The sequence below is a fragment of the Benincasa hispida genome, chromosome 2 (genome assembly GCF_027475165.1).
Source record: "Benincasa hispida cultivar pf3 chromosome 2, pf3_genome.v1.1, whole genome shotgun sequence".
Taxonomy (NCBI): Eukaryota; Viridiplantae; Streptophyta; class Magnoliopsida; order Cucurbitales; family Cucurbitaceae; genus Benincasa; species Benincasa hispida.
The window spans coordinates 9,551,171-9,563,973 of NC_143479.1; the positions used below are offsets into that span (position 1 = coordinate 9,551,171).

The 12,803-nt window shown below is 34.5% G+C and overlaps 1 protein-coding gene across 1 annotated transcript; it reads left to right on the forward strand.

Annotated features, from left to right (window-relative positions):
* Positions 1–6,537: 6,537 nt before the first annotated feature.
* EX2 (UvrB/UvrC domain protein (DUF3506)) lies at positions 6,538–11,539 on the forward strand. The gene is made up of 11 exons (XM_039023507.2): positions 6,538–7,159; positions 7,617–7,733; positions 7,814–7,879; positions 8,363–8,469; positions 8,550–8,631; positions 9,087–9,785; positions 10,146–10,272; positions 10,348–10,517; positions 10,635–10,709; positions 10,874–10,966; positions 11,057–11,539. Exons 1-11 carry the CDS (start codon positions 6,611–6,613, stop codon positions 11,156–11,158), a joined length of 2,187 nt encoding a protein of 728 aa, XP_038879435.1. The 5' UTR covers positions 6,538–6,610; the 3' UTR covers positions 11,159–11,539.
* The last annotated feature ends 1,264 nt before the right edge of the window (positions 11,540–12,803 follow it).

Genomic DNA, 12,803 nt, shown 5'->3' on the forward strand with positions numbered 1-12,803 from the left:
ATATTAAGATTTCGATTTTAATAAAATGTTGACGTTCACAGATATTTTTATAAGTCACAAAATTTATAAATTTTAGGATGAATGGTAAAAATCACCAGAATGGTGGTTCTAAAACTTTCAATTTTAAAAATTGTACCCTCAAGTTTAAGTATTAAAGTCTAGTTAAATTTCTTCTTAGAATTTACATAATTGTATTAATTGTAACATTTGTATAAGTTTGAGAGTTCGATTTTATCATTTGCGGGTCCAATTTCAACAATTATTCTAAGCGTGAGGACCAATTTTAACCCTTGTAGAAGTTTAGGGCTCAATATTTACAATTAAAAGTTTGAGAGTGTAATTACAACTATCATTATACTTCATAGGTGGTTTTTGCAATTTGTTCTAAATTTTAGTTAGATTAATAATTAGGTTGTTCTTACTTCCAAACTAAGTTTTTTATTTTTTTTAATGTTTTACGAGCATTTATAAATATATTGAAGATATTAACAAATATTTATCATCGATGTTGAACCCTTTAATACATCAACATATCCATGGATATTCATTTTTATATAAGATCATTGATAATTTTCAAGGGTAAGATTAGAATCAAACTAAAAAGGGAAAAAAAAAAGATCTAAATATTATAAAAAATTATAAAAATAAATAGATGGTCATTGCTTAGTGTCCTAAAAGTCATGTATCAATCTTCGTATTGTCTGTGTGTCTTGTAGTTATTCATGTTTGGTGTGCATGTAAAATCACATCCTACTTGTCACTTTGCCTATAAATAGTTACATTTGACGGATCTTAAAATCACACACATTTGTGAGAAATCAACTTCAAATTTCCACTAAAGTTTCATAATTTTAGTTATTTTATTTATTTATTTATTTATTATTATATTTATATTGTATTATAATATATTTTCTCCATATTTGTTTTGCTCCGTTGTGCTCCTCAATTTCACAATATGTTATCAGCATGAGCTTCTATTGCTTCCATCGCTAAAGGTATATCCTAAAGGTATATCGGTTTTTTTCCTCATTATAATTAATAAATTAAATATTATTTTGCATATTTAGTACATATTAAATATAAATACAATATTTTGTGATTGTGTTGTCATGAAAAATCTTACTAAATTAGAATTCACAGCCTTTGACATTAATAACAATAATTATTTGTCATGAGTGCTCGATGTCGAAATTTACTTGGATGCTATGAATTGGGAGAAACAATTAAAAAAGGAAATACGACATCCAGTCAGGACAAAACAAAAGCTATGATTTTTCTTCGTCATCATCTCTATGAGGGATTCAAAATGGAGTATCTTACAATAAAAGATCCCCGTATCTTGTGGAAAAATTTGAAAGAAAGGTATGATACATTTGGCTACAAGATTTAAATCAGTAAGTGATTACAATGTCGCATTATTTAAAATTAGTTCAAAATTGTTGTTATGTGGAGAGAAAATTACTGATGTTGATATGTTAGAGAATACATTTTCTACATTTCATGTCTCGAATATGCTCCTGCAGCAGTAAAATCGAGAGAAAGGTTTTAAACAATATCCTGAACTAATTTCATGTCTTTTCGTGGCCGAACAAAATAACAAGTTATTGATGAAGAACCACGAATCCTTGACCAACTGGAACAACACCATTCCTTAAAGCGAATGCTGTGAATGTTAATAATCATGGTCGAAGTCATGGTTCTATTCGTGGTCAAGGTCGTGACCATGGCAGACGAAGATCTAATTATTATTTTTGTGGTAGTCGTTCTAATCACTCAAATTTCAAAAGAACCACACAAAATGATGATCACAAAGGAAAAACTCCATAAGATAAAAGTTCAAAGAGTGTTAAAAATAAATGCTTTCAACGTGGAATGACTAGGCATTGGTCACGTACCTATCGTACGTCAAAACACTTAGTTGACCTCTATCAAGTATTCTTAAAGGAAAAAGAGAAAAATGTGGAAGCAAATTTTGCATATTAGGATAATGACATATTTGACCCATCTCATATGACAAATTTGGATGTGGCGGACTTCTTTGAATCTCCCGAAGAGAAGATTGGCACAGTTGATGGAATTTCAAGTGTTTCTTTTGACTTTGAGAATATCTAGACTTGATATTGTTTTTTTTTTTTTTTTTTTTTTTTTTTTTTTTTTTTTTTTTTTTTTTTTTTTTTTTATCTATCTTCATGTTTTTTTAGTAACTTTTATATATTTTAAGTGCTATTTTTCTTGTTGTAATTGTTTTCTTTTAATGAAGAAATATAGATCATTTTCATATGTTGGGTGATTAAAAAATGATCAAAGAATATCTATGTCTAGCAAACAGTGCAACTACACACACAATACTTACAAATAAAAAATACTTTTCTAAATTGACAATGCTGAAAGCAAAGGTAAATACAATATCAGGTTCTGCAAACTTGATCGAAGGTTTTGAAAATGCAAAATATTATTTTTCCTAGAGGAATAAAATTTACAATCGACAATGCATTGTTATCTAGTCAATCAAAGAGAAATCTTCTAAGTTTTAAAGATATACGTGCAATTTATCATATTGAGACCGATAGTAAGAATAATGTGGAATATCTATATATGATCTCTACTGTCTCAAATGAAAAACGTATATTAGAAAAGTTGTCTGTTTTATCTTTTGGATTGTATTATACTCATATATGAGTAATTGAAACATATGCAATAATGAACCTGAAGTTTATGAATCCAAATATATTTGTTATTTGACGTGATAGATTGAGTCATTCAGGGTCTATAATGATGAGAGGAGTTATTGAGAATTCATATGGACACCCATTGAAGAGCTAGAAGATTCTTCAATCTAATGAATCATCATAAGGCAAATTAATAATTAGACCATCACCAGCTAAAGTGAGAACTGAATCACCGAACGAATTCATGGTGATATATGCGGACCTATTAACCCATCAAGTGGATCATTTAGATATTCGATGCCCATCAAGTGGATCATTTAGATATTCGATGGTATTAATAGATACATCTAGTAGATGGTCATACATGTGCTTAAATATTATAAAAATAAATAGAAATTTTCATAATTGTAGTTGTTTATTTTATTATTATATTATATTATATTATATTTATTTCTTATTATATTTGTAAACCCCGAACCCTATTTTCCCTACATAAGTATGTTAATTAGTATGTTAAGTAAGATTAAGCTTATGATAGTATTATATTTGTAGGGAAAGGCTTGAGAATGCTAAGAAAGAAAAAGAAAAATGTTCTAAGTGTTGATTACCAAAGGCTCTTAGGTATAAGTGTAAGTGAGCTTGGTTAAAAGAAGGAAATTTGTGTTGGAAGTGTGTAGCAGCCTTATGCATCATTTGAGGTTAGATTAAGCGCAAGACGAGCATTGAGGCAAGGGGTAGGCGTAGCTAAGTGTTGGCCAAAGATGATGCTTTGCGTTGAGCATGGTTTGTGCGTTGGCTAAGCAACATGTTGAGGTTAAAAGGACATGGATGCGCGTGTGGTATAGGGCAAGGTTTCCTTAGGCAATATGGCTATTTGCGGGTGATGACCAGGCGAAGTGTGCGAGCAAGTAAGCCATGTGATGGCTATCAGATCAGGTGACGACGTAAGAGGTGCTGAGGCATGCGCTGGCCTAATAGGTGTATGCACCGAGTATGCCTTGGGATGATGAGAGTTTTGAAGGACTATGCGCAGGTGATTAGAGGAAGTTCTCAGCTTAATCATCGACTTAAGTGGGCCAACTGTCGAGATTAGAAGAATTAAATCCACTTAGTGGGCGAGTTGACAACCTAAGGATGAAGTAAGGCATACTGTTCATAGTATAAAAGGGAAGCTTTCTCTTCAAGCATTTGGTTTAGTCATTTTACGCGTGCAAAAGGGGAGTTTCTAGAACTCATTTGAAGGTTGATGAGTTTTGTTGAGGCTCTTGAGTTGCCGAAAGAAAACTCCTAAGATATCGAGTTGAAATCTGAAGATTGCCTCAAGAAGGTCAAGCTCTTGGGTGTTCGGAGCAAGAGGTGAAGATTGAAGGTTTCCGAATAGACTAAGAAGAATTTAAAGCTCAGTTTTTAAGGTAAGTAAGAGACATTTATAAACAAGTTTGTAGAAGGAAATTTTCCAAAATAATGTCTGAAAAAAAGTTATTCGAGCTCAAAATTGAATATGGAAATTTTGGTTGAATAAGCAGGCAGCTGCAGCCGTTAAGCAAGTAGGCAACTCGACCAAGCAGGTTGCAGGCATGCGCAAAAGCAAGGTGAGCGTAAGGCTGCGTGCAAGGGCTGTGCGAGCGTGCGCTTGAGGCACTGAGCGTAGGCATGTTGGGTGTGCTTTGTAGCGTGTGACTATGTTAAAGAGGTGTGCGTTGACGAATGGGGTGGTTTGGTGGCCACATAGCTAAGCAACTTCACCCAAGAAATTTTCTAAGTGTTGAATGCATGGAGGAGGTATGCGTTGAGATGGGAAATGATGTTTTAAGTTAAATATTAAGCTTGTTTAAGTGAGTTAGTCTTATAAGGGGACTAATAGCATTAACCAAACATGTTTATCATTTTCACAGGGTTAGCGCCAATAGGGAAGACCATCAACCTTAGGTATGACGCCTAAGGTTGTGAGTGACAAAATTTAGTAAACACATGTTTTACTTAAGAAACTAGTTTTCGTACATGCTTTTATTTCTAAGTATGAATATGATGATTTCCAAGAAAACTAGTTTTCCAAGAGTTTTCTAAATGCGTGTTTAGTTTAAAGTTCTATGAGAGCACGATTTAAGTATTTCTATACTTTATGTTATGAAACATGTGTCAGTAGTTCATGTTAAAAGGTAAAGATGTTTAAGCAAATGATTTATATAACTTATTCTTTCAAAGTATGCTTTATTCCAAAGTATGAGTTTTATGATGATTATTATTAACCCGATACTGAAGGACCTTGAGAAGGTATCTGGGAATGTTTTAATGATGAACTCGATACTGAAGGACATCGAGAAGGTATCTGGACCCCCCACTAAGGTATGACAGTACTTAGATATTACCATGTGCACGTAGATAGAGTTTACGTTGGTTGTGTTGAAAGTACTCCACACCAACTAAGGATTTACGTTGAGGGATTGAGCAAAAGAGTCCTCTCTCAACTAGAGATTACGTCAGTTAATGTTTTCTAGCAGTTCCATGTTCAAAGTTTTAAGTATAAGTTTGTTTGGTAGTTTTCAGTATATATGTTTTAAATGGTCACTCATTGAGCAAGTAGCTCATTCTTTCAAATGTTTTTTCATCCACGGGTAGTGGTCACCTCCCTAGAGATTGGCTGCCCTGTTACTCTACCACTCAAGGACTCGAGTTAAAGCTTAAAGACAGAAGTGAATTTAGATGTTTATCTTAAAAATGTTGTACATATGTGTTGTTCATATTTAGGGACTTGTAAGGAGTTTTGGGACCCATTAGGTTTTGGTATATGTACTTATGTTATGTATGCAGTGTGTGTTGAACCCTGGTTACTCAGATTATTTTACTAAGTCGTGATAAGAGTTGTATGTAGTGGTGTAATATATCCAATGTTGTTTAAGCAGGTTAAGGAAGTCTAGATGGGAAGTAAGTGCCATAAAATTATTAATAACTGCTACCATCACATTCTCTCTTTGATTAAGTGGGTAACATGAGAGCGAAAAATGGCATAGATGACCCAAAATAGAAGCCACAAATAAAAAATAGATCCCATTTTGAAAACCAATGAAATCTGGCCTTTTGCTTATGTCATCATTGTGTAAAATTACCACTTTTAACTCTAAATGCATTATTATTTCATTTTCTTGATTTTGCAATGTTTTTTTAATTTTTTTTTTCATTTTCTCTGAGTTTCTTCTTCTTCGTTTTTCCTTTTTTTTCTACGATTCTTTTTTTCTTTTTTGCATTTCTTCTTCCTTTTTTTTTTTTGTTATTTTTTGTGCATTTATTCCTTTTTCCCCTTTCTTTGCGTTTCTTTGAATCGAGTATCAAACATAGAGTATATAGCATTAGAGCATCGAGCATCAAGTGAACTTTTGAATCGAGCATAGAGTATACAACATAGGACCTAGAGTATCAAGGATCGATTAACATATAGCCAGTATATAGCATAGAGCATATAAAATAGAGTATAAAGTGTAATGCATCAAACATGAAGCATCAAGTATCGAGTAGCATGCAACTAGTATATAACATAGATCATATAACATAAAGTATAGAGCGTAGAGCATCAAGCATGATATCGAGGATCAAGTATCAAGAAAACTTATAAATCATAGCACACATATAGGTTTTAGGATCGAATAAGTAAATTCACAGGATGCTGGCATAAGCAAAATGTCACTTTTTATCCAATTTAAAAAAGTACTCATTTTTCATTTGGTTCCAAAAAGAGTCATATGTACAAAAAGTCCAATCTGGGGGGGTTGTGACAATATTTATATTTTATTATAATATATTTTCTCTACATCTATTTTGCCCCTTAATTCCACTACAAAATATTAATTTTATACTATAAAAGAACAATTTATTTGCTTTTCGGTTCGGTGGTACAGGTAGCCATAAGAGCTGTTTTTGTTCATAAAGGAAGCCTACAAATCTTGATGGGCCTTGTTATTGAAAATAGGCTAAAAGGTTATCCGAGGCACGAAGAATTCTATCCTTTCATCGATCACAGACTTCTTTCTCTTCTTTCCCTCTCACACCTACACTGGAAGTTCTCAAAATCTAACGCCAACCCAACCCGAACAAGAACAACAAGAACAACAAGAAGAAGAAGACGAAGGGGGCAGTCAAGAGAGCCGAAGAACAGTGAAATCTGCAAGATGGGGGTTGCTGGACAAGCAATACCCATGATCCAATTCAGTCCCTTTTGTTGTTTCGATTCATCTCCCAAGAAATCTAATGATTCGAAGCTGTTTATGAGTTGGGGTTGCGCTATTCACAATCAGCCGAAGCTTTCTATTACTTCCACCAGAAATCCTAGAAATTCTGCCTTGTTTTGTCGTTGCACTGGAAATGGCGGTACTAGCAACACCAATAGTAACTCTTCGTCTTCATCTTCTTCATCATGTTTGGAATGGGATTGGGTTAGGTGGAACCGGTATTTCTCTGAAATGGAACAGGCTGAAAGCTTTGCCTCTGTTCTCAAGGTGCGGTTCTTTCCGTCATGATTTGTTTGTGTACATGAGAGATTGGGATGACTCTGGATTTTATCGAGTGGGTTTTATTCTTTGTTCGGGTGATGATTAGAGTTGAGAGTTTTAATGCCTCTTAATGAAAAATTAGGGTCATGAAATGGAATTTTATGTTCATTCTCTAATGTAATAGTTGGATTTTATCTTCTTTTTCAGTTGTCTTTTCAGCCGTTTTTTTTCACCCGTTTTGCTTTTTTCCATATTTCACTTCTCAAACACAACTCAACTGGGTAATTTGAACAAACATGTTTGTGAGCAATAGTTTAATCAATTGTTCTCTTACATATGTACTTCCTTACTTTTTATTACATGTTAGTGTTCTTGTTGTTGTTATGTTGAATTCTACTCCTTTGTTAATTTAGTTGGTATTTTACTTGTTATTGGCTCATGAGTTCTAGCCGGTGTGTTACAGTTTCAACTTGAAGAGGCTGTTGAGAAAGAAGACTTTGAAGAAGCTGCAAAATTGAAACTGGCGATTGCTGAAACTACACAAAAGGACAGTGTTGCTGAAATTATGCACCAGTTGAAGGTCAAAACAAGATCTATGTTACTTGCCAAGATTGTCCACTTTATGGCACCTCTTAGTGTAACTTTTCTATACATTTGCAGTGTGCAATAGAGGATGAGCGATACCAAGATGCCTCGATGTTGTGTAAATGCACAGGAAGTGGATTGGTAATTTTGCAGGATTTTACCCAAAAACATTTTGGGGCTTATTTGAAATGACTTTTGAAGTGCTTAAAAACACATTTTTAAGTACTTAGAAAGCTTTTCCAAACATGCCCTTTATTTCTTGATCATTGTTATCTTTATATGCTGAATTGGGATACTTTTTCTCACGTGTCTTCCTAAGTTTGTTGCCAAAAATTTGTTAATGAACAATGAAACAGAAGTGGTTCGTAGTTATCTACTTATCAGGTGATAAACATGGGAAGTTGGTCTTTTAATTATGAGCCAGTTGCCGTGCCGTCTCTCAGGGCCTTCTTGAATAAACATTTGATTTTTCTTCTCACGATCTGATATGCTTTCTATATGAAATATCACAATGTCCTTATTGGCTTTTTTCAATACAAGGGAGACTGGGACATGATATTTGCTGAAATCAAATCTATCTACTTTTTAATGAAAATTTGTTGACATTTCCCATTTTTTGAGCAGGTGGGATGGTGGGTGGGGTACTCTCAAGATTCTGATGATCCCTTTGGCAGATTAATACGTATAACTCCTGGTGTTGGGAGATTTATTGGGAGGGGTTACAGTCCAAGGTAAAATCTCTGTCTCATTTGTGAAAACAGACACCATTATTATTTAGGAAACTCTCACTCATAATTATTGTCTGCCACAGACAGTTGGTCACTGCATCACCAGGAACTCCACTGTTTGAGATTTTTATTGTCAAAGATGATGAAGAGAAATATGTCATGCAGGTGCTATACTGCATCCTCACTTGAAAAGTTGAAATTGTTAGCCATTTTTCTGAGTAAATATTGATTTTATATCTGTCATATAAGCCTTCTCATGTTCTCTTTCAAATTTGAGATTTTTGCTGCCTACTTGGCTTCAGAGTTCAATTGAATAGGACGTAAATAACCTGCATTGAGGTTTTGCTTTTAAAATTGGAACTCAAGGGTTTTCAGTTTGCTAAGGAGTGAAATTATGTTTAACCCATAATTTAATGCTTATTCTCTATCTCAAATCCAATATCTTTTGCTTTGCATCATGAGAAATCCAGGCCAAATTTACTTTTAGTTGGGTACGATGGCTAACAATAGAATACATTTATGTTTATTTTTTTCTTAAATAGGAGCTGTTTGTTTGTCTTTTACCATGTATCAGACATTAAAAGTTAATGAGAGGTTGTTTCAATTCGTGTACGCTGCAGGTAGTGTATTTGCAACGATCCAAAGGAAATTCAAAAATCTCAACAAGTCCACCATCAGAGCCTCCAAATAGCCCCTCCACATCTGGAGTCAAGAATCAAGCTGTTGTAGACATTCCAGAGAATGAGGCCACAAAGGAGCAAAGCGAAGAAAAGGATGTCACTTTGGAAGGAGCTACTGAGGAGGGAATAAAGGGGGTGATAAATTTTTTGAAAGATAAAATTCCGGGATTGAAAATTAAAGTAACGAATACCAATGTTCCTGAGGAAGTCATTGAGGATGCTAACTCTGTCAAGCAATTGATGCAAGAAGATAGCGAGAAGACAGGGACTAGTGGGAATTCTGATGATGAAATGGATAAGTTAGACGAGATTCGGCCTGAGGCAGTTCCATTAGGTGAGAATACCGATGCTAGTGATGATGAAAAAGATTTAGATATGAAGCTTTATATTGGTGGGGTTGTACATAACAGTGAAGAGACTCCTACAAAGGATGAGTTTGTACGCCATCCAGCTTATATTCAGGATATGGATAGAGATTCTTTTGTGCTGCATATTCCTGGGAGAGGCCTCGATCTTGATGCTTCAGAAAATAAAGTCTCGAAGGTCAAAGTGGCAGCTTTAGCAGCCCAAGGTGTTTCTGAGCTTATGCCAGCTGATTTTGCCAAAGCATTTTGGGGTGTTGATAAGGTTTCTCCCAAGGTGAGCTTATATCCAATGCCATGGGTTGAGAAATTGTCTTTTCCCCCCTTTTATAGGAAGCAAAATAAGTTACATAGATTGACTAATCAGACTGACATAAAAGTTTAGACTTAGTGTAGATAATAATGAGATTTGTAATTGAATTGTATGTTTCGGTATTTCATAGCTTTAACTGTCCTGTACAGTAGGAGGGGAGTTCTGAATTGATTGCCTTACTGGGTATATGGTTTGTACTACTTAAATTAGGGTTTCTATTAAGGTGACTATGGATAAGACAAGCTCCTCAATGCCTATGCCCTGTGGCTTCTATCTATTACAATTTCTTTTTCATTGTAAAATCACCGAACCACTTCATTCTAGATTTCAAGGAATGTTCGTGAGATAGTCAAACTGGCAGTCAGTCAAGCACAGAAGCGGAGTAAACTATCTGAATATACTACTTTCAACCGGATTACCACATCGAGAGGAGACCTAGATCCATTTGATGGTAAGTCGACTATTCTTGTTTTGACATAAGTTGCATCAATGTGTTTAGATGGTGATAACGCGTGTTGTGGATCAGGTCTCTATGTTGGTGCATTCGGCCCTTATGGCACTGAGGTGGTGCAGCTGAGACGAAAATTTGGACATTGGAATGATTTGGATAACAAGGACAAAACTTCAGATATGGAGTTCTTTGAGTATGTAGAGGCAGTAAAGCTGACTGGTGATCTTAATATTCCTGCCGGCCAGGTCTAAATTGAATTCTAATATTGTTATGATTTTACCCGTTAAGTGCAATGAAAAGTTTTCTGTTTGCATGTTTTGAATCGTTCTCGTGTTCTAGACCTGATGTTTTTATACGTTTAGGTCACTTTTCGGGCTAAAATTGGGAGAGGAAACCACACGGCCAACCGTGGAATGTATCCAGATGAATTGGGAGTGGTATTTACCATATGTCCTTTCAACTTTCCATGGTTGTTAGCATATGCTTTCTGGTTTGCAGTGTGTGACTTCCTAAATAAAACTTGTTAGAGAGGTTTTGATGCACACACTTTAAATTTTGTTGAAATGTTATGTTCAGCCCAGATTAAATCTTGTGTATTCAGGTTGCAAGTTATAAAGGTCAAGGTAGAAAAGCTGAACTTGGGTTCCGAAATCCACAATGGGTTGATGGAGAACTTCTCCAACTAAATGGCAGGGTAAGTCAACTGATAAGAACTTCCCTAAGAATAAGAACCATACTATTTGTATTTGTATCGGTACATTTGATTTCATCTCCAATTCTGCAGGGTATTGGGCCATACGTCAAAGGTGCAGATCTCGGGTTTCTCTTCGTAGATCCTGAGCAAAGTTTCCTTGTACTCTTCAACCGCTTGAAGTTACCCGAATGATATATGCTCGATTCCTGCCTCACAACTTAATTCAGTTTCCTTTTCGAATCTGATGAATGACAGTGCCTGGCTTCACAACAGGAAGAACGTTCTAATTTCTATAACGAAAGGTTTGAGCGAAGAAGACTCTTCCAGCTACGTATTTTCCACTGCATTTCTTCTTTCAGGCAAAATTTTGGTCTTTAATAATTATAAGTATATCTTCTACTCCCTTTTCCCCTGAGGTATATATCAAATTTTGATGATTCAACATATAATGGTGTGATTCTGGAAGAGTTTCTGTGAAAATATTTGACATCTAGTCAATAATATGTGAAATATAGGCCATGACCTTTTGTAGTACCACCTAACCTGAATATTCAATGAAGCTTTCAAACTACAGCTGTTGTGTGTTGCATCTTGATGGATGGCTTTTTATGTTATTATTAACAAAAGCACTCAACTTTTGAATTCATTGCTAAAATACAAAAGGAAAGAGAGGGGGAGATTAAGCAGGAAAGGTTATGGTTGATTGGGAATGAAAAGTAAACCGTGGCTTTAAAGCAGAAAAGCCATTGCTAGTGGTTCCTCTTTTTGTTGATCATAAAGAAATACTATGCTTTTCTTGGCTGTGTTTTAAGTATATTCTTTTGTGTAAAGGGAAGTGGGTAAGTAAGGAAGGTCCACTACATAACATTACAAAATGATGCCTTTACATATTATGGATGAGGGGAGTCTACTTCATGAATTACTTTTCAAGTTTTTATGCCATGGAGAAGCAAATAAAAAGGTGCAAGAAGGGATCATAAAGTTGGTGTTTCAAATTGGAATCTTGCTTTTCTTGAAGGAGTGAATGAAATTTTTATGTATATAGTTTTTCTTTCCACTTTTTGTAGCTGAAAATGGGGCCTGCAAAATAAAAAGCTAGCTTCCATTATTATGTGCTATTCTATCAAACTATATTTTAGAGTTGATTCGCACAAATTATTCAATGTGGTTGTCTCATGATAACAGTTGGATGTGGATTTAAATATTGAGCAGTTGCACCTATATTTATGCATCTCACTTTCATCACACATAATTCAAATACTATAAAGAAGTAAAGTCAATTCGTCATGTAATTGGATAATTTGATGGGATGCATACAGATATTCTTAATAGGAATTTGAGATACTTCTCTTATACATCCTATGATGAAGCACGGTCAATCATAGATGACCTCGCCTTACAATTGGCTAGACTTGATCATTGTTCTTGGAAGCAAACCTAACAATTTATAATTATCAAATTCCTTTTGCAAGCAAAGCCATGCAAATATTCTCTAAAATATTATCAACCATTTGTTCTTTTCTGTTATGTTCTTCTCAATCTTTGTGTTTTTTTTTTTTTTTTAAAAAAATTTTCAGACCATTCAAACTTCAACTACCCCCTTAAGATATTGAAATTCCTTGTGATGTTGAGATTCCTCAAGTTTCTTGATGACTAAAAATTGTAGGGTTGGATAATTGCCTAGTGCATGTAAATTTCGATACTCACATATGTTGTTTATTATGCAAGTAAAATTAGGGTTAAAATATTCTTTTGTCCAAAATTTGTTCAATTTTAGTCTATGTAATTTCAATTATCTACTTTTATGCTATGTACTTTCAATAAATTTTAAACTCGC